This window comes from Crocodylus porosus, unplaced genomic scaffold (genome assembly GCF_001723895.1).
Source record: "Crocodylus porosus isolate Cpor-Errol unplaced genomic scaffold, CroPor_comp1, whole genome shotgun sequence".
NCBI classification, from domain to species: Eukaryota; Metazoa; Chordata; order Crocodylia; family Crocodylidae; genus Crocodylus; species Crocodylus porosus.
Genome location: NW_017728906.1, coordinates 105,925,248 through 105,944,785, shown reverse-complemented (window position 1 = coordinate 105,944,785; position 19,538 = coordinate 105,925,248). Strand labels below are relative to the sequence as shown.

At 41.8% G+C, this 19,538-nt stretch overlaps 1 protein-coding gene across 1 annotated transcript in view; it reads right to left on the bottom strand.

Moving 5' to 3' along the window:
- The window catches only part of LOC109305491 (dedicator of cytokinesis protein 9-like), a 161,948-nt gene that overhangs the window by 31,343 nt on the left and 111,067 nt on the right, over positions 1-19,538 (bottom strand). Inside the window, exons 2-8 of the mRNA XM_019528491.1 lie at positions 18,360-18,528; positions 7,418-7,555; positions 6,458-6,640; positions 5,619-5,732; positions 5,276-5,491; positions 2,349-2,406; positions 218-324 (exon numbers count right to left, since the gene is read on the bottom strand). Coding sequence (XP_019384036.1) covers positions 218-324; positions 2,349-2,406; positions 5,276-5,491; positions 5,619-5,732; positions 6,458-6,640; positions 7,418-7,555; positions 18,360-18,528 — 985 coding nt within the window. The remainder of the gene's footprint in view (positions 1-217; positions 325-2,348; positions 2,407-5,275; positions 5,492-5,618; positions 5,733-6,457; positions 6,641-7,417; positions 7,556-18,359; positions 18,529-19,538) is intronic.

The following is a 19,538-nucleotide window of genomic DNA, read 5'->3' as shown; positions in this document are numbered from 1 at the left end:
GGGAAGCCTACATGTCTCTTCTCTCTCTTTGTTACCATTCTTCACTTGGAATTTTGAACTACTGATGTGTCATTGATAATCAGCATGCAGGCTGTTAGAAAAAATACTTCATATGTAACATGTAATGAACTGGGTTTGCAATCAACATCAAGAATATAACGAACAACTAAAGCTCTTCATATGTATTCATTTTTATATGTGAATATTGCTTACTCACTTCATTGAAGTGAACATCTTGCATCCCAACATCCTCCATCATTGAAGCCTCTTCATCGATATTGGGAGTGATTACTCTAAAAGCAGTACAGCCTTGTCTAAACATCCCTGTTATTGAGCAGAAAACACATAAATTAGCTTTGGTACAAACAAACAAATTATTGTCTGTATTTACATTCATGGCTGAAAAATATTTGCTGCTACATCATATTTCTTAAACACTATTCCTTCTGTAATCTTGGAAATGAAAAAGTATCATTAACCAATGCAACCAATGGGAATGACAAATTTTCTGTAACCTGAAGAATGGGATTTGATAACTAAAAGATTGTCCCAACTAAAAGAACTGGTCAAGTAAAATATATCGGTCAGATAAAAAGATTCCCAGAAAAATATGAACGTAGTTCACTAATCCATTCCTTGTCTCATTTCCTGGACCATCATGGCTACAATACTCCAACCCTACTGAACTGAAAAAAAATTCAAGAGGTCCAAGTAGCATTGTATATTATGCTGCACATTTCAGAAGGTTACTCAAAATAGTAAATCTCTTTTTAAAAATGTGTTATAGTATCATATATACTCAAATCCAAGACCAAGTCAGTCCCCAGAACAAAACTGGCAGTTCCACAAGAAAACCCATCTTCAACCTGGTAGAGGTCACTCATGAGACAATGAAGGTCTGTACACTTTCCTGTCACTTGATTCCTCTTAGACACCAAGAGATGAGCACTGGAGAATGCTCCCCACACTTCCCTGAGACCAGAGGAGAACCTAGGTATGAGGAGCAGGTGGCAGCTTCTAAGTACAATCCATCAAAAGCCATATTGGAGATGTCTCAGATCATCAGGGTGGATCAGAAAAGACCTGTGTGATGTAAAGCTTGTGTATTCCTATTCAGATACTTTAACAGGAAGAGAGAAAAATAAGTTGCCTGTTCTCAAATTTAGTGATCCACAAACAAAGCAGGTGAGTTCTGTAAGTTACTAGCTATTTCGGAAAAGATCTTGAAAGCATCCAAAGTTTCACTGCCTACTGAGCCCATAGCTGAAGTACCAGGAAACTTTTTTTTTTGTAAAAACAAGAGAGTAGGCCTAAGCTTCCTTTCCATTTACAAAATAAACAGTTTATGACTTATACATACACACACACACACACACACACACACACAGACACTTCTCCATAAGGACCATAGAAATTTTCCTGCTTGAACAGGTTTCCAGGTTTTACATATTATCTTATACAGACAGATAACTTTCTTATCAGACAAATATTATTGTCTGAGAACTTCGGGACAGTTCCAGCCACCATTGATTTTTCCTTTTGATCAAAAACTAGAAAAAAAATGGAGGGTCAAGACAGCTGCCAGTGCAGAATTCTCAGACAAATCTAAGGCCCTAAGTACTACTATCATAAAGTGCCTCAAATGCTAGGGCCCTAATTGTCCTCAACCCGTAGGAAACTTCTTGGGATTTGGAGGTGAAGCAACATCAAATGCAGACTTTTACTTTCCCAAAAGCTTTGCTTAGGTAGCCCACAAGCATCCTCTCTCAATTTTGCAGATGTGTATAACTGTGTACATCTGACTCCACTGGGTGGCATACACATAAGCAGGCCTCTATGCCTCTTGTTTTTTGTAACAGACCTCTGTTTGCTTTGTGGTAGGAGAGTTTGGGTAGCTCAGAGTGGCCCAGCGCAGGTGAATTCCTACTCCCAGGGCATGCAGTATGAGGCCCCTAAGCCCCCAGGAGCACCTGCCCACGTTTCCATTTGCAGAGGTGTGTCCCAGGAATCTCTTGGCAGGGAACTCCCTGGGCACAGGTATTGTGCTGCTGTGCCCTGACTTTGCCTCTGCAAATGAGGGAGCTTGGGGTCCTCCCATTTGCATGTCTCTCACAGGATTGGGAACCTGAAGCCCTGGAAGCAGCAGGGGCCTGACCTTGCAGTCCAAAGGGTGATGTCTAGGTTGTCCAAGATACCTTGGCACACCCGATCCATTTCATCTGGCAACATTTGTTTTTAGTCTCAGAAATCAACATAATACAACACCCTAGATGAATTATCATGTGTTATCTTAAGCTATAATGACAAAACTAGTATTACAAAATAATTATGAAAGTTTAAAATCGTACCTTTTCGCGTGAGATATTCTGCAACCAGTGCTGCTACATGGACATAGCACATTGCTGCCTAAAACAGGATAGAAATTGTAATGTTACAAATGCTAATTATAATGAAACTTCCAACACTAATAATTTAATTATACATAAAGGACTCCTAATCTCCAATTATTAAAGCATTAACTTCCTATGTGGATTTATACCCACTGAAAGTAAGAAATCTCTTTTAAAAAAGGTTAATCAAGGAATGGAAGACAACTGGGATATCACACAGGAAAAACTGAGCGACTTTAAGGAGTGTAGCAAGTGGAATGGAATTTAACAGCATGAAATGCAAACTCACACATCTGAGCACTTCTGGTATTAGGTAAGAGTTTATCAGTTGAGAAATGACTGAGAAAGATAAGGATCTTGATCTAGCATCTAATTATCAGAGAGATTTGCCATAAAATCATTCCCCTGCCACTGCTACAGCAGGTAAAGCAGTGGCTGTATGGGTTGGGTGGCTGCGGGGGTGGGATCAGGCAGCCCCCTTCCACTCTGCCTTCCCTCGCTTCTCCTTGCAGCCATCTTGCCCCCTCACCCTCAGCTGCCCACAACCTCTGCCTCTCTGCCTACACGCACGCTATCAGATGCTGCTGGGACTCTGTTCCCTCTCTGGAACACAGCATGTGGAAGAGCAGTCCCTGCCAGTCACACAGCAACAGTCTTGGTGCTGCTGACTGGCCAGGCAGGGGATGGAGGTTTCCATGCGCTCCATGCCTGGGAGGAAATCCAGCCCTAGCCACAATGGAGCTGCTCCTGACAGTGTGTGTGGGGGTGTGGGGAGAGGATGCAGAGCGCTTTGGGGGCAGGGGGCAGAAAGCTGCTGTGGGTCTGACTCTGGCCTCAATCCTGCCTCAAGGCCAGAGTTAAAGCTGCAGCAGCTGCCTGCTCCCACACCCCACTTTGTATGCAAGTCTAAAACAAGCCCCACCCCCCATCATCTGCTTACAGTCCCCCCTCTGTTGTCTACATTGGACAAACGGAGGGATCCCTACGTGGAAGGAGGAATAAGCATGCATCTGACAAGCCTGTGGCAGAAACTTTAACCTTCCTGGACACTCCATTGCTGAGCCCAGAGTGGCTGTTCTTAGGTAATAAAACTTTCAAAATGAAGTTGAACAGGAAATTACAGAACAAGAAATAATCTAGACTGGATTGTGTAAACCAAGTGTATGGAATCTTATCCCATTATCTGGATTAGCTTTTATAAATCCTGTGTCCCTCAATGGGTTAACTGGTTTGTTTTTCTCTCTTCTACACATCTTGCCTCTCTTAGCTGCACCCTTTCTTCCCCCCACCTTCCCTACCCTTTGTATTCTAATCACTGCTTTCTATTTAGCAGCTATGCTTCCTGCTGTCTCTTCACAGCTTCTGATTAAGTACAGTAAGACCTCCACTATACATCTCTGATTTAGTTAGTCTATAAAGATGCACATTTACCCAGTGTTTTAGGCTGTAATATAAACAGAAATAACTCATTAACAGAAGGTTTGTAAGATAGATACAAAAGGCCTCAAGTGGAGTACAGTGTCAGTGCTAGGAACTATACTTTAGTTGCAGATATAAACTTAAGCATAAAAGCAATGAAGAAAAACAACAAAAATAAATTTAGAAAATATGACCTATGACGAAAGGTTGAAGGAACTGGCTTTGTTTGATCTAAAAAAAGAGAAGACCAAAAAAACTCACAATAACAGTCCTTCAATATGTAAAAAGTTGCTATCAGGAGGATAGTCATTTATTTTTTAAGTGGTCAGTGGGGGAAAGATAAGGAAAAAATTAGCTTTACTTGCTGGAAATAAGATTTAGTATGGATATTAGGGGGAAAACTCCCTAACTGTTAAGTTTGTGAAACACAGGAATAGGCTTCCTAGATATATTGTGAATCTTCTTCAGTGCAAGATTTTAGAAACAGGTTGGACAAACATTTTTTGAGACTTGGTATACTTGATTCCATCTCAGTGCAGGAGATTAGACTAGATGTTCTGCTGAGGTCCCCTAGAGCATTATGTTCTACAGTACAATTGTGATTTTTAACCATACAGCTAAAGAACAGGTTTGAAACACTAAGCATTTATATTTCAAGATGTATCACTTACTACACAGCATATATGGTACAAAGCAGAGGAAAAAAGTGCATGTTCAAATTATGTTGAAAAGACAGTTAAATGATGAACCTATTTGTGGTGCATTATTAAAGGGTTATATAGTTCAATGACATGAATAAGGGAACAATGTTACTTTACTTGTATAACAAAACGTTGGCTCACTGAAAACAGACTTCCAAAAACACTGGAATGCATTTAATTGTAGGCACTAAATGTAGCCAGTTGCACAGAGCAAGGTATACTTAATTTTTGTCCTCTTTTTCTAGCATGCTAAAAATACATGCTTTTATAGTATACAATCAATGACATCTATTTTAAGTTTCTAAAGTTTTTGACAGATAGCTTGAGGAATCATCTCTGAGTAAAAGCTTACAAATAATTCAGAAGGGAGTCCAAAAAAAGCCCAGCTATTTTTGAAGGTTTCAGTTAAATTAGGGCTACAGGCTAAAGATAACTTAAGGACATTTCTAACAGTTGCCTTCTGTACCTTGCACAGAACATTTCTGACTTAATATTTTTAACTACTATCACCTAGTATAATATTACATAAAAAGACAGAAACTATATACTAATTCTACTGTGGCAACAGGGGCACTTTTAACACAAGAATTATCTACCATCAGCATCAATATTTTTGGTTTTTTTTAAAGCCATTTTGAAATAGTATCCCATTTTATCAACAAAAAGAATTCTTACCATGCCACACACTTATAAGAGAATATTTAAATTTTAAGAAACTCAAGCACTTTGATTAGCTAATTAAATAGTTTGGTTTTCATTTGCTACCTCTGAAAGATCACCATTTTTAACATGAATTTTTGCCATGCTGTCTAACCACGTCTTCCTCAGTTCAGGAGTGCTGGCATAGGACTTTGCCAAACTGTACTGAAGATCCACCAACATTTCTGGATCATTTTCATGCTCCTTCATTTGAGCTGTAGCCATTAATACTGTACGAATCCGCTTAGTCAAATCTTTGACATCAGACGGGAATGTAGTAAGCTAAAACATAAAAGAATTTAAGAACTGTTTATTTTGTATTTCTTTCATAATCAATGCAACAGAATATTGGACAAGAAGCAAGTCCATTTTAGCCTTCCTATAGTATGAAAAAATAATCGGTACAAACCTTAATAATTCTGTCATTGTTGGCACAGTTGTTAATGATGGAAAGAGACTGCTGAAATCTAGTTCCTCCAATTCCAATAACATCAGCAATCAACTGGCTTACTGAAATAATTACCTTGACAAAGAAACATCTAGTAAATGCACATTTCACCAATCATCTTACAAGTAAATGTAGAATGTTATCATTAAGACTAATAATAAAAAGGATTTCTCTAAAAGGGCATAACTTCAAATAGAAAAATATCAGAACTAATGACTCAGGATAGACAACTCAAATGTATTGCAAATGTCTTCTAAAATGTGAATTCTTTGGCCTGGAAACATTTCTAGCATTGGAACTGTATCATAGCCCCTGTCTACACAATTGTAAGTAATGCAGAAATTAAAAAAGCACTTTAAAAATATGTGTGGTACAGATCTAGTCTGTGGGCCTGATGGAGCCAACTTGGAATGGTCTAGCAGGGGCCCTAGGCAGCAGTATCTGGCACCAACTGGGCCATTCCCATGCAGCAGTATTGGGCCCATGGACTGGATCCAGACTGCAGACAAAGCTGGTTCTGCTCATCTGGCTTCTGGGCCATAAAGGTCGGGCACTGGTATAAAGGATTCAAAATTAGTTCAAAAAAGGATAATAGATTAAACAACAATTCAGGTAATTGGTCTCGCACAGCTTGTCTGAAGCTACATTAGAGACCATCAACCATTTGGAGGCTATACAACCCAAAGATCTGATATGCAAAAAGAGAAAACAAAACATAACATTATACAATGGTTCTAACCTTAACAAGAAGATAGATTTTAAAAGCAATGATGGACAGAGGAGGAAATAATTATACTAACTTGCAGATGTGTTCTTACAAAAGACTTCTTCCCCGTGTAATCAAAGTTATTTCGCATTAAGAAATACAGCAGTTGTGAAGCCTCAGTACGAATTGAACTCAATTTGGAGTTACAGCATTTCAAAATTTCATAACACAATGCAGCACACATGTCAGCTCTACCTTCGTAAAATGTGGAAGGAAACTGAGGAAAGAACAACCCAGAGGAAAAAATATAAATCTTTTAAGTCTAACATCACTTCCTAATAAAATAAATGCTAAAGGTGGGAGGATTTTAATGAAACATGCTATAGTGCAGGGCTGTTGAACTCATCTCTGCCTTGTGAGGCAGATGAGTGGCCCTGAAGTGGTTCATGGGGCAGATCCCATGGAACTGCTCCAACCCCTCCAGCACATGCAGCACTTGCTCTGGCTGGTCCAGAACTGCACCACATGTAGTGCCCAGTCTGGCTAGATACAGACGAGAGCTGCACGCAGTGCCCACTTCCAACGATCTGGGGTGGACACTGCATGCAGTGCAGGTTGTGCAGTTGTTACTGTGCCATCATTTAATACTTGCTTTAGGAAGTACTAAATCATGGAGCAGTAATGACAGCATACAGTTATTTTTAGCCGCTATGTCACTATGGCGGCGCACTATAGCAAGGTAGTTCATCATTACAGCGATATAGCTTTGGTGTCATGGTTTGTGCCCGCTGGCTTACACATTAATGCTGTTTACAGAATAAAAGCATTAAAATGCCACTAAACAAAATTATTGATAGTAAATAAATTTACAAATACAAATTTATACTCAGGTGAATACGAGGTCTAAAGTGGGTGAAGGAAGTAAGGCCTCTGACTTTTAAAATACAACGATGATTCAATTTCAATTTGGGAAATAAGGAACTACTTCCTGAGTGGTAACTATGAAAAAACAAGAAGTAACTGAAGATTGACTTTTCGTTTTAAAACTACTTACCTTAAAAATTAGTGTCCTTAAAGCACTAAAGACATTTTTTAATGAGGTTTCAGACTGGTTTTTTTGAAGGAAGCAGAGGTACACATCAAAAACCTTTTTCATTAGTGGATTATGTCCATGATCCGTCAGTAGCTGATTCTTAAAATTGACAATGACAATTTAATTATTTTATAACAGAAAATATCTAAAATATTTACAAATAATATAAAAAAGCTTGACTTCTTTTGAGTAAGCTATTCCAAAAATATTCACTTACAGTGCTGTTTAAATGTATAAAGACCACACATATCAACTATTAATAATATACTTCTATATCTTCAAAAAAATCTTTTGTTATCAAAGTTATAGCTCTTTAATAGAATTATAAAATGAAGATTATTTGTAACCAGTGTTCAAGATGTCAGTTAATATTTTGTAAATATGTACTGAGCTATATGCAGCAGCCTTACAAATTTTAGTAAAAATGTCAAGAGAGTAAAGTATGCTCTGGAGACTGGTCTTGCAGAGCATGACCTACCCCAACAGTGGGGAAAAAAGTTAGTTTATAGCTTTCCTCTATACATTCTCCCTCCCACATCATAGACATTTGTAAATATTTTCCTAGTCTCCTAGGAGCCCTTTCATGTTTAGAGCTCCATAATTTTGATTCACTCTAGTGATCAAAGTCTATGGAAGAAAAAATTACAAATGTAACCCCTGGCTAACATGGAGATCTCATACCATTTCAGGCACAGATACATACTCTGCTATTACAGCTAAGAGAACATTTTAGACTACATGAAGATCTGCAATGTATTCTGTAATACTGACTTCAATTACATTCTAATACTGGTGGTCCATGTTTCCTGTGCTTCTGCTTCACAAATCTAGCCCAACTGAGATGGTATTGATTTCTACTACTACTTCTACTACAATTTAGGATTATTAGGATTAGAGTGCATATAAAAGAAGAACTCTTCATAAAAGTTATACCACTTGTCAGGTTTTTTTATATATGGGTGGACCAAACATAATGGGATAGACAAAACTTTTTGCAGAGCTGTAATAGCTCATCCAAAACTGTCAGTGAGGTGTCATTCTTTAATATAGCACGCAAACTATCAAAAACAGAACAGACAATTTCTTCTGATGGTACAGAAGGAAGTTTAAAGCCAAGGGCATCCAAAGCTCATGGAACTATAACACCCTCAGGGCTACCATATTTTCATCCAGTAAAGAAACAGTTTTCACTTGATACTCCAATTGGTTGTATTCTTTCCAAGCTGCAGGCTCTCCCTTCTCCTCCAATAATGCCAGAAACACTGGAAGAATGCTCTTTGAAGACCAAAGCAGTGGTTGGATCCAGGAAGCCTGGATGTGAAAGATGATTTTTTCCCTGACTTTAAGGAGACAAGGGCTGCTAATACGAGGGAAATTGTGGAATCTTGCTGCACATTAACAGGCCTTTCAGCCCATGGTAGAGCACATAAGTCATGCCAGCATCCAAATTCCAGTATCATCCTGTAGCCTATAGGGTAAATTCTCAAGAAACCAATCTGGTTAAACATAAAGTAGTGCCATACCGGGTCAGGCCACTGGCCCATCTGTCCAAGGGTCCCATCTCTGACAGCAGCAGTAGTGGATGCTTTCGAGGGAGAGCATATCTAACCCCTGTCATTCTCTCCCTAGCATTCACCATCTTTGGCTTAGAAATGCTGGAGGATACAACCCTGATTGTTCTGTTTAATAACCATTAATGGATCTGTCATCCATGAATCTCTCTCATCTCTTTCTGAACCTGGCTATTCTATCTGCCTCTACAACCTTCTGTGGTAATTTGTTCCACAAATTAACTGTTAACATTGTATGCAAAGTACTTAAAGCTGTCTTCTGTTCACTTCAGTGACTGTCCCTTAGATTTAGTATTCTGGGAGTTAGTGAGTAACACACGTTTTTGTCCACAGCCTTTCCAGACCTCTACTATATATCCCAAACCTCCTCCTTTCTGAAGAGTCCTAGCCTTTTCAGTCTGCTGCTCCATAGCCCTGATGATCTTGGTTGCTCTTCTCTATACCTTTTCTAATTCTACTATATCCTTTAGTTCCATCCTGTAAATCTAACACCATTGAAGAAATGAGAGGACCTTTGACCTGGGTAAGATCTTAAAAGATAGGGTCACTTTGTTACACAAGCCCAAAGGTGTTCTTGGGGGTGCTAGGGAAAAAAAAAAATGAAACAGCTTATTCAACCTTTTCCTTTTCTCAGGAGTAGGGATGTGAGAAACATAATTTGCAGGAGTTTAGTTAGTGTCATAGGTCTGGTATATCCAACATATTAGTGGTTAACTTTCAGTATTACAGTAACCAATGTTAACAACCATAATTTCAGCTCTGGAGCGCTCTCTAGATGCACTAATGTCCTTGAAATCTTGTAACTGACATTTAAGCAGATATTTACCCTATCAGCATTCAATTTTCCATTTAGAATCTAACTTGGCTCTGCCATTATTCTCTGACTATATCTGACAGCATAGAGAATCTGATTGTGCAGAAAATATACAGTCCTGAAAATATACTCTACAGTCTAGACTGTAGTCTTCATTACAGTACTTTTTTTTCAGACTTGATGGGCACCTACACACATGCCAGACATTTGTTCACATGGGGATGCTGAACAGACAGGACACAGAGGCTACTGGAGCACACTAGTTAGCATGCTCCAGAGGACTTAATTAATCGAGTCTGCTAAAGGGTACCAATTAGTGTGCTCCAGCAGCTGCTGCATCATGTCTATTCAGCATCCTGGCGATTTAAAATGGCAGCAGGGGCACTTTAACCAAAGCTTGTCAAATGAGCTTTAGTTAAAGCGCTCCCACCACCATTTTGAAGTGCAGGATGCTGAATACATGTGATGCTTTGGCTGCTTTCATTAGAGCAGTCAGCTCCCCCCACCTACTCCAGAGTACATGTACAGACAGCCAATATGACCCCCCCCCAAATATATGTACAGACCTCCAATATGACCAGAGCAATACAAATCTTGGTCTTGTATTTAGCCTCTTAGGCTCCTTCTACACGTTACAGATATCACACAGTTAACTGGTCAACGGCATAATTAACCTGAGACCAGCTACACGTGTAAAGTAGCCATCACATGATAAACAGCTCCAACCACCTATAAAGTTACACCTTTAAAATGTGTACCAACTTTATAGCTGGTTGCTATTGAGCTTTAATTTGCACATATACCAGGGTCTCCCCTGTGGCTGGGAGACCCATCAGCTAATAGGGCTCCCAGACACAGGAGTGGAACCCCTGAGCCCTGGGGATCATGGCTGCCATGATCCCCAAGTCTCAGGAGTGCATTAAATCCTTGGGCCCATACAGGGCTCTTGATCCTGGGTGTGCCTCATCCACAGTTGGGACCAAGAGTCCCACAGCTGACAGGGCTCTGGGTTCCAGCTGCAGCTCACGAACAGCCAGGACCCAGAGCCCTTCAGCTGACAGGGCTCTGGGTCCTGACTACACCTAACAGGCAACCAGGACACAGAGACCGCACAGCTGATGGGGGTCTGGGTCCCGGCTGCATCTCATGAACAGGTGGGACTCAGAGCACTGTCAGCTGTGGGGATTCTCAGTCCTGGCTGCACATGGCCCCCATGGCTGGGATCTCCCTCAGCAAAGAGGGCTCCAAGCCATGGGTGCCTACTTCTTGCCAATGCAGGGGGAGCCCACGATTGGGCTCCCTCTACACCAGCAATAATCCATTGGAGCTATTGGATCTAATGTGCGATCCTGCAATTGTGCTTCCTGCCATGCATGTGTGGCACAGCAGGAAGCACAACTGTGTGGATCACACATTAGATCCAATCACACTTTTACCTGCACACGTAGAAGGGGTATTAGCATTGTTATATCTCGGCAGTTTCATAAACAGAGCTTCAGAAGGTAAAAAGGCCCCCAGTCTATTCTGACACTTCTTACCTACTCTTACCAAATATGGTATAGAAAGAATGTCTTAAAGGACAGAGTCCTTACAAAGAACTGACACAAATGTTTTATTCATGTGTTAGAAATGCACAGTAAATGGAGTATTGTTAGAATATAATTAAAAATGGAGTGTTGTTAGAACTGCACAGTTTGCATCTCGTACCTGATAAGAAAAAAACACTGCCAAGGACTTTTTTCCTTGGCCAGCCTTGTTTCTTATGCTAAATCACTCCCTCCTCCAGCTTTCACATGCAGATTACAGAAGCTAGAATTCAACTGACTGTGTCCTTGAAAGGGGGGGGGATTTCAACTCTTGGTGACCTAGAGAACTTTCTGAGCGTGCGCAATTAGCTGATGCATATTTGCCTACCGCCCCACATACTTTAGTAGTTAATTATAATATACATGCGACGAATGAAGTGACGTGATCACATACATGTTTATATGAACCGGAAATAAGCTATAAGAGTTCCTGTTTCTGCACACGTGCCCAAGAGAGAAGAAATAAAAGCCAACTAAGAATTTCCTCAGGGAGCAGAGTAATCTGAGTCCTTTGACTCTGCTCCGACCCTATATGCAAATACACCTTTTGTGCTGCTAATAAGTGTGTGTCTGAAATTCTTTGCGAGCCTCCAAAGAAACGAACCGCTTTTTGCATCACATGGAAGACCAGAAACTATGCAGATCTCTTAGCTCTGCTACATAACCAGTACATAAAACAGTTTCTTGCAATTATACTACCATAAAAAACATATTCCAAATAACTAGTTAATTCTACCCTAGCTATAATACTAACAAAGGTATCCAAGACTTAAAATTTATCTTGAGGACCCCAGATGTAAAGGATTCAAAGGAGCTCATCTCTATTTGCTACTGTAGTCAGAGGGAAGTGTGCTGGCTAAAAGCACAAGACGTCATTTTATAGTTCCACCTCTGGCATGATTGTTAATGATAACAAAGGGAGCCCAGGTTTGTATGGCACTCCTATACCAAAGATTTCACTGTAGGAGCTATACTAACATAAACCATTGACTGAAAACATGGCTCTGGGTGCAAGGATGAAGGGGGCAGACAGGTGGTGTTCTCCACAATCCTTCCAGTAAAAGGGAAGACCCAGGAAGGAGTGGATTCACTCTGCAGATCAATGCATGGCTGTGCAGATGGTGTTGCCAGCAGTGGTTTGGCTTCTTCAACCATGGGATATTGTTCCAAGAAGAAACATTGCTAAGAAGCGATGGGATCCATTTAACAAAGAGAGGGAAACAGCATCTTCACAGACAGGCTCACTAACCTGGGCTTCAAACTATGTTTGCCAAAGGACAGAGACCAAAGCCCTGAGGTAAGTGGGGAAGTAGGTAACCGGGAGGAAGCACAAGCAGGAGGGGGCAACAGAGGCAGCGCTCTCATTCTTTTTGAAAAAGTTAGGTAGTCAGCTACTCACCTTAGGTGTCTGTACACAAATGCACGGAACCCGAAAAACAAGCAGGAAGAACTGGAAGTCCTTGCACAGTGAGGGAAATGTCATGTGACTGGAATAACAGAGACTTGGTGGGATAGCTTACATGACTGGAACATTGTCATGGATGGGTATAAACTGTTCAGGAAGGACAGGCATAGAAGTAGAGGAGGAGAAGTTGCTCTTTATGTAAAAGAGCTCTATGATTGCTCAAAGCTTCAGTATGAAACTGGAGACAGGCCTCTTGAAAGTTTCTGGGTTAGGGTTGGAGGGGAGAGCAACAAACACAATGTCGTGATGGGTGTGCGCTATAGATCACCAGACCAGTAGAATGAAGCTTTTTTCAAACAGGCCCTGGTTCTTATGAAGGACTTCAGTCACCATGACATCTGTTGGGAGGGCAATCACAGACAATCCAGGAAATTCTTGAAGCATGTTGGGGACAATTTCCTGGTGCAAGTGTTGTAAAGGCCAACCACAGGCTGTGCTGTTCCTGACCTGTTGTTTACAAACTGGGAAGAATTGGTGGGGAATATAGTAGTGGATGGCAACTTGGGCAGCAACAACCACAAAATGACTGAGTTCAGGATCCTGAAGAAAGGAAGGAAAAAGAGCAGCAGAGTAAGGACCCTGTACTTCAGAAAAGTGGACTTTGACAAACTCAGGAAACTGATGGGTAGGATCTGCTGGGAGGCCAGTCTAAGGGGAAAAGCTGTCCAGGAGAGCTGGTTGTAGTTTAAATAAACTTTACTGAGGGCACAGGAATGAACCATCCCAATGCACAGGAAAACAGCAAGCTTAGTAGAAGGCCAGCTTGCCTTAGCAGGGAACTCTTCAGTGAACTAAAACACAAAAAGGAAGTTTACAAGTAGAAACCTAGACAAACAACTAGGGAAGAGTATAAAAGTACTGCTTATACATGCACTGATGAAATCAGGAAGGCCAAAGTGCAACTAGAGTTGAAGCTAGCTAGAACTGTGAAAGGTAACAAGAAGGGTTTCTACATGTATGTCAGGAACAAGACAAAGATCTGGTAAAGGGAGGTCCCTTACTAAATGACAGAGGCAACCTAGTGACATGTGATGTGGAAAAGGCTGAAGTACTCAATGCCTTTTTTACCTGGGTCTTCACAGGCAAGGTAGCTCCCAGACTACTCACCTGGCAGCACAGTTTGGGGAGGAGGTGAGCAGCCAACAGTGGCAAAAGAACAGGTTATGGACTAATTAGAAAAGCTGGATGTGTACAATTCCTTGCAATGCACCCAATGGTGCTGAGGGAGTTGGCAGATGTGACAGCAGAGCTGCTGGCCATTGTCTTTGAAAACTCATGGTGGTTAGGACTGGTCCTGGATGACTAGAAAAAGGCAAATATAGTGCCCATCTGCAGACCAGCCAGAGTCACCTCAGTCCTTGGAAAAATCATGGAGCAGGTCCTCAAAAAAATCTATTGCTAAGCACTTCAGGAGGGCAGATTTCACTTAACTAAGGAGACTAGTCGGGGATGCAATGAAGTCCTGGAGGGGTGGGGAGTTGGGAGTCCAAGAAGAGTGGATGTTCCTGAACGAAACGATCCTCCAAGCTCAAAGGATGGCAATCCCAACATGGATCAAAGGGGGCAAGAGTGCTCAAAAGCCCCTATGGCTAACCAAAAGCATCCAGGAACGTCTCAAAGCTAAAAAGGAGGCATACACACAATGGAAGGGAGGGACCACCACTAGGGAGGACTATACCTCCATTGCTCAGGATTGTAGGGACACTGTTAGGAAGGCCAAGGCAGAGATGGAACTGGAACTAGTGACTTGGATCAAGGATAACAAGAAATCCTTTTTTAAAGACTTACGGGGGAAAAAGAAGGTTCCTGGTAACGTCCGGCCTCTGCAGGACACACTAGGAAATCTGGTGGTCTCACCAGACGACAAAGCTAACCTATTTAACAACTTCTTTGCCTCCATTTTTCTGAGCAGGAACCAGGTCTTTCCCCACACCAGGATCCCAGGGGAGGCACAGCCAGGCCCATGGTCAGAGAGGACCTAGTCAGGGAACTTCTGGAGGGACTGGACATGTTCAAATCAGCAGGTCCTGACGATCTCCACGCCAGAGTGCTGAGGGAATTAGTAGAGGTCATTAAAGGACCCTGGCACAGCTTTACGAGCACTCATGGTGCTCTGGCAAGGTGCCAGAGGACTGGAAAAGGTCCAATGTGGTCCCCATGTTCAAAAAGGGGAGGAAGGAGGACCCAGGAAATTATAGGTCTGTTAGTCTTACCTTGGTCCTGGGGAAGCTCTTTGAGAAAATTATCCAGGTATACATCTGCAAGGGGCAAGAAGGGGAGTGTATGCTTATGGGCAACCATCATGGGTTCATTAGGGGCAGGTCCTGTCAGACCAACCTGGTGGCCTTCTATGACCAGGTCACCAAATCCTTGGACATAGGTGTCATGGTGGACATAGTCTTTCTGGACTTTAGGAAGGCCTCTAACACAGTCTCTCAACCCATTCTCATTAAAAAATTAGGAGATTGTGGTGTCGATGCCTACACAATTAGATGGGTTGCCAATTGGCTGGAGGGCCACACCCAGAGAGTGGTAGTAGATGGGTCATTTTCAACCTGGAGGGATGTGGGCAGTGGGGTCCCCCAGGGCTCGGTCCTTGGGCCCACACTGTTCAACATCTTCATCAGCGACTTGGACGAGGGGATAAAAAGCGCCCTGTTCAAATCTGCAGATGACACTAAGATGTGGGGAGAATGTGGGCATGCTAGAAGGGAGGGACAGGCTAAAATTGGATCTGGACAGGTTACAGGGGTGGGCGGATGAGAATAGGATGGGATTCAACACTGGCAAGTGCAAAGTACTGCACCTAGGGAGGAAGAACCAGCAGCATACCTACAGGCTGAGGAACTCCATTTCTCGCCAGCGCACAGGCAGAAAAGGATCTTGGAGTCATTATAGACTCCAAGATGAACATGGGCCACCAATGTGGGGACGCAGTCAGGAAGGCTAACCGCACCTTGTCATGCATCCACGGATGCATCACGAGCAAGTCCAAGGAGGTGATCCTCCCCCTCTATGTGGCACTGGTCAGGCCGCAGTTGGAGTACTGCGTCCAGTTCTGGGTGCCGCACTTCAGGAGGGATGTGGACAACATGGAGAGGGTCCAGAGGAGGGCCACTCGCATGATCAGGGGGCAGCAGGGCAGGCTCTATGAAGAGAGGCTATGAGACCTGAACCTGTTCAGCCTCTACAAGAGAAGGCTGAGAAGGGATCTGGTGGCCGTCTATAAACTGGCCAAGGGAGACCAGCTGGCAATGGAAGAGGAGTCCCTGTTCTCCTGAGCGCTACTGGGAGTAACAAGGAATAACGGCTGTAAGTTGACGGAGAGTAGATTCAGGGTAGATATCAGGAGGCACTACTTCACAGTCAGGGTGGCTAGGATCTGGAACCAACTTCCAAGGGAAGTGGTGCTTGCTTTTACTCTGGGGGTCTTTAAAAGGAGGCTAGACAGACACCTTGCCGTGGTCGTTTGACCCCATCATTCTTTCTTACCCATGGTAGTGGGTTGGACTTGATGATCTGCTCAGGTCCCTTCCGACCCTCCTACCAACTATGAAACACTTGGAGGGGAAGAAGATGATTAGGAAGAGTCAGCATGGATTCACCAAGGGTAAGTCATTCCTGACCAACCCGATTGCTTTTATGATGAAATGACTAGCTCTTTGGATGCAGGGAGAGCCATGGACATGATATAATTTGACTTTAGCAAGGGCTTTTGAAATGGCTTTCTACAACATTCTCACAAGCAAGCTAAGGAAGTACGTGTTGTATGAATGGACTGTAAGGTGGATAGAAGGTTGGCTGGATCATTGGGCTCAAGGGGTAGTAATCAACAGCTTAATGTCAGTTGGCAGCTGGTCTTAAGTAGAGTGCCACAGGGATCAGTCCTGGAGCCGGTTTTGTTCAATATCTTCCTTCATCAATTAACTGGAAGATTGGATGGAGTGCACCCTCAGCAAGTTTGCAGATGACACCAAGATGGGGGAAGTAGTAGATACACTGGAGGGTGGTGCTAGGATTCAGAAAGACCTCCATAAATTGGAGGATTGGGCCAAAAGAAATCTTATGATGTTCAATAAGTACATGTGCAAAGTCCTGCGCTTAGGAAGGAACAATTCCATGTACTGGTGCAGGCTACAGACCGACTGACTAAGCAGAAGCTGTGCAGAAACGGACATGGGGGTTATAGTGAGCAACCTGAATATGAGCTAAGGGTGTGCCCTTGTTGTGAAGATGCCTAATGGTGTACTGGGCTGCATTAGTAGGAACACTGTCAGCATACTGAGGGGAAGTGATTCTTCCCCTCTTACTCGGCACTGGTGAGGAAACAAGTGGAGTACTGCATCCATTTTTGTGGACCTCACTACAAAAAAGATGTGGACAAATTAAAGAGAGTCCAGTGGAGGACAATGAAAACGGTTAGGGGGCTGGGGCACATGGATTTACGAGGAAAGACTAAAGGACCTGGTCTTACTTAGTCCAGAGAAGAGAAAACTAAGAGGGGATTTAATAGCAGCCTTCAACTACGTGAAGGGTGATTGGAAAGTGGACAGAGCTAGACTGTTCTCAGTGGTTGCAGATGACAGAACAAGGAGCAACGGTCTCAAGTTGTAGCAAGAGAAGTTTAGGCTAGATATTAGGAAAGACTTTGTTGTGAGAAGGGTAGTAAAATACTGGAATAGGATACCCAGAGAGGTTGTGGAATCTCCATCCTTGGAGATTTTAAAGTCCAGGCTAGACAACGCCTTGGCTGGAATAATATAGTTGGGGATAGTCCTGCTTAGACCAGGGGGTTGAAAAGGAGCTCCAACCCTTCCAACCCCAAGCTTTCTATGATTCTATGACTCTATGACACTAGAAGAATAACATACATTTTGCTGTTAGTTTATCATTGTATAAATTTAATGATTTAGATTTGAGGAGTGTGGGAAAGGTATAAAAACCTGGTGGACTCCAAAATGAGCAATAAGGCCTGACTGCAGTGGTTCTGTTTTAAATGAAAGTTTATAGCAACTGAACAATAGGCTTTCTGGGTAGCATGGGGAACAGATCCCACTAAAATGCTGCATGCTAATGAGTCTCTCTCAACCTACCTACATACAGCAGCTGATATCAGGGTGATGTAAAAATGAAGGCTGTTTACATTTAAACAAAACCAGTTACTGGAGATTTTCTCTTTGAATTTATAAAGCTTCAATTTGGTTTTATACTCCTTACTCCACCAATATTCTTACCAACTTGAATGGTAGTTGTGTTACAGACTGCATGACATCTGATCACTGATATCAGCAAATGGAGCTTTATATTTAATAGTCAAGTTTATTATTAGCTCTTCTAGACCACTATTATGAACTATCTTCTGTATGTACGTAAATATAAACATGATTAGTGTCACCCTATGGGATATTTTTAAAATACATTTCCCAGCAAGTATTTTTGACACGTCAAAATCAATTCAAGGACAAACCTTAAAAGCCATTGTGAATAAAGATAAAGTCTCCAGAATCGTAAGGCAAACTTCAGTGGCAATATTGGCTTCAAGTAAAGATTGGTGAAGAACATCTGCATCTGAATGGCCATAGCCTGAAAAATTTAAAATAAAAAGTGTTACTTTATAAAGGTGTAATATGTCACAACTTTTTTAATGCTGAGAAATCAAAAATTTCAGAGACATTCTTCAGCAGGAGAAGCTTAAGGAAAAGTAAGGACTTGGAAAGACGTTACATTAGAAATAAAGAGTAATATTTATATTTGATACATATTTATACACAAAATGTTGGCATGGTATTGAAATATATAAAAATACTTAAGTGCAAAAAAAGTGTTAAAACAGCATTAAAAAATTAAAATATTGGGTTTAGATGCTTGACAATATAATAAAAAAATTCTCTCTTGCATATAATACATAAAAATATATACTCCAAATAAATAGTTTATTAAGATAGAGTCACAGACGTTTAGGATAAATTTACAATTGTTATAATTGTTGAAAGACAAGTATTATAAAATGTAGAAAATTCAGAGTTAAAGTTGAATTTTAAAAAATCCAAAAAACATATTGACACCCAAACAACCCCAATTTTGCCCTGTAGCAATCCCAGAGATTTAACCACATGCTTGAACAGATTATTTTACTTTTTGTTGGCCCAGATCAGTAACATCCCTGGTGTTACTGTACTGAACTAAGTTTTGTGAATCTGTCACTGAAAGTCAGGGAGTTCCAAATATGGTCTAGCAGCTTTAAGCCCAGTAGCAGCTACACAATGCTGTCACAGCATAACAGATTAAGTTAGGTTTATCATCATTTTGTATCAACAAAGCAATGGAAAGGAGACTATACCATGGGCAGGCAAAGTCCAGCCCATGGACTGGATCTGGCCGGCAATGGACTCCATTTCCCAGCAGCCTCTGCCCACATGGCTAGGGCTGGTCTCCATGGATACCCCTGCCCCAGCTAGGCTGTGATAGTGCAAGGCTGTGTCATGGAAATTTTTGAGTATGTGCTGCCAGTACAGAAGAGGTTAAACTGACATGTGCGGTTTGAAGCTGTGAGTGGAAATTTCCAAGGCTCACCCAGTCCTTGCCCCCTGGGTGACCTGCGGAGCTGTCAATCATTGTTGACCTACTTTCCCCACAGACCCATGCT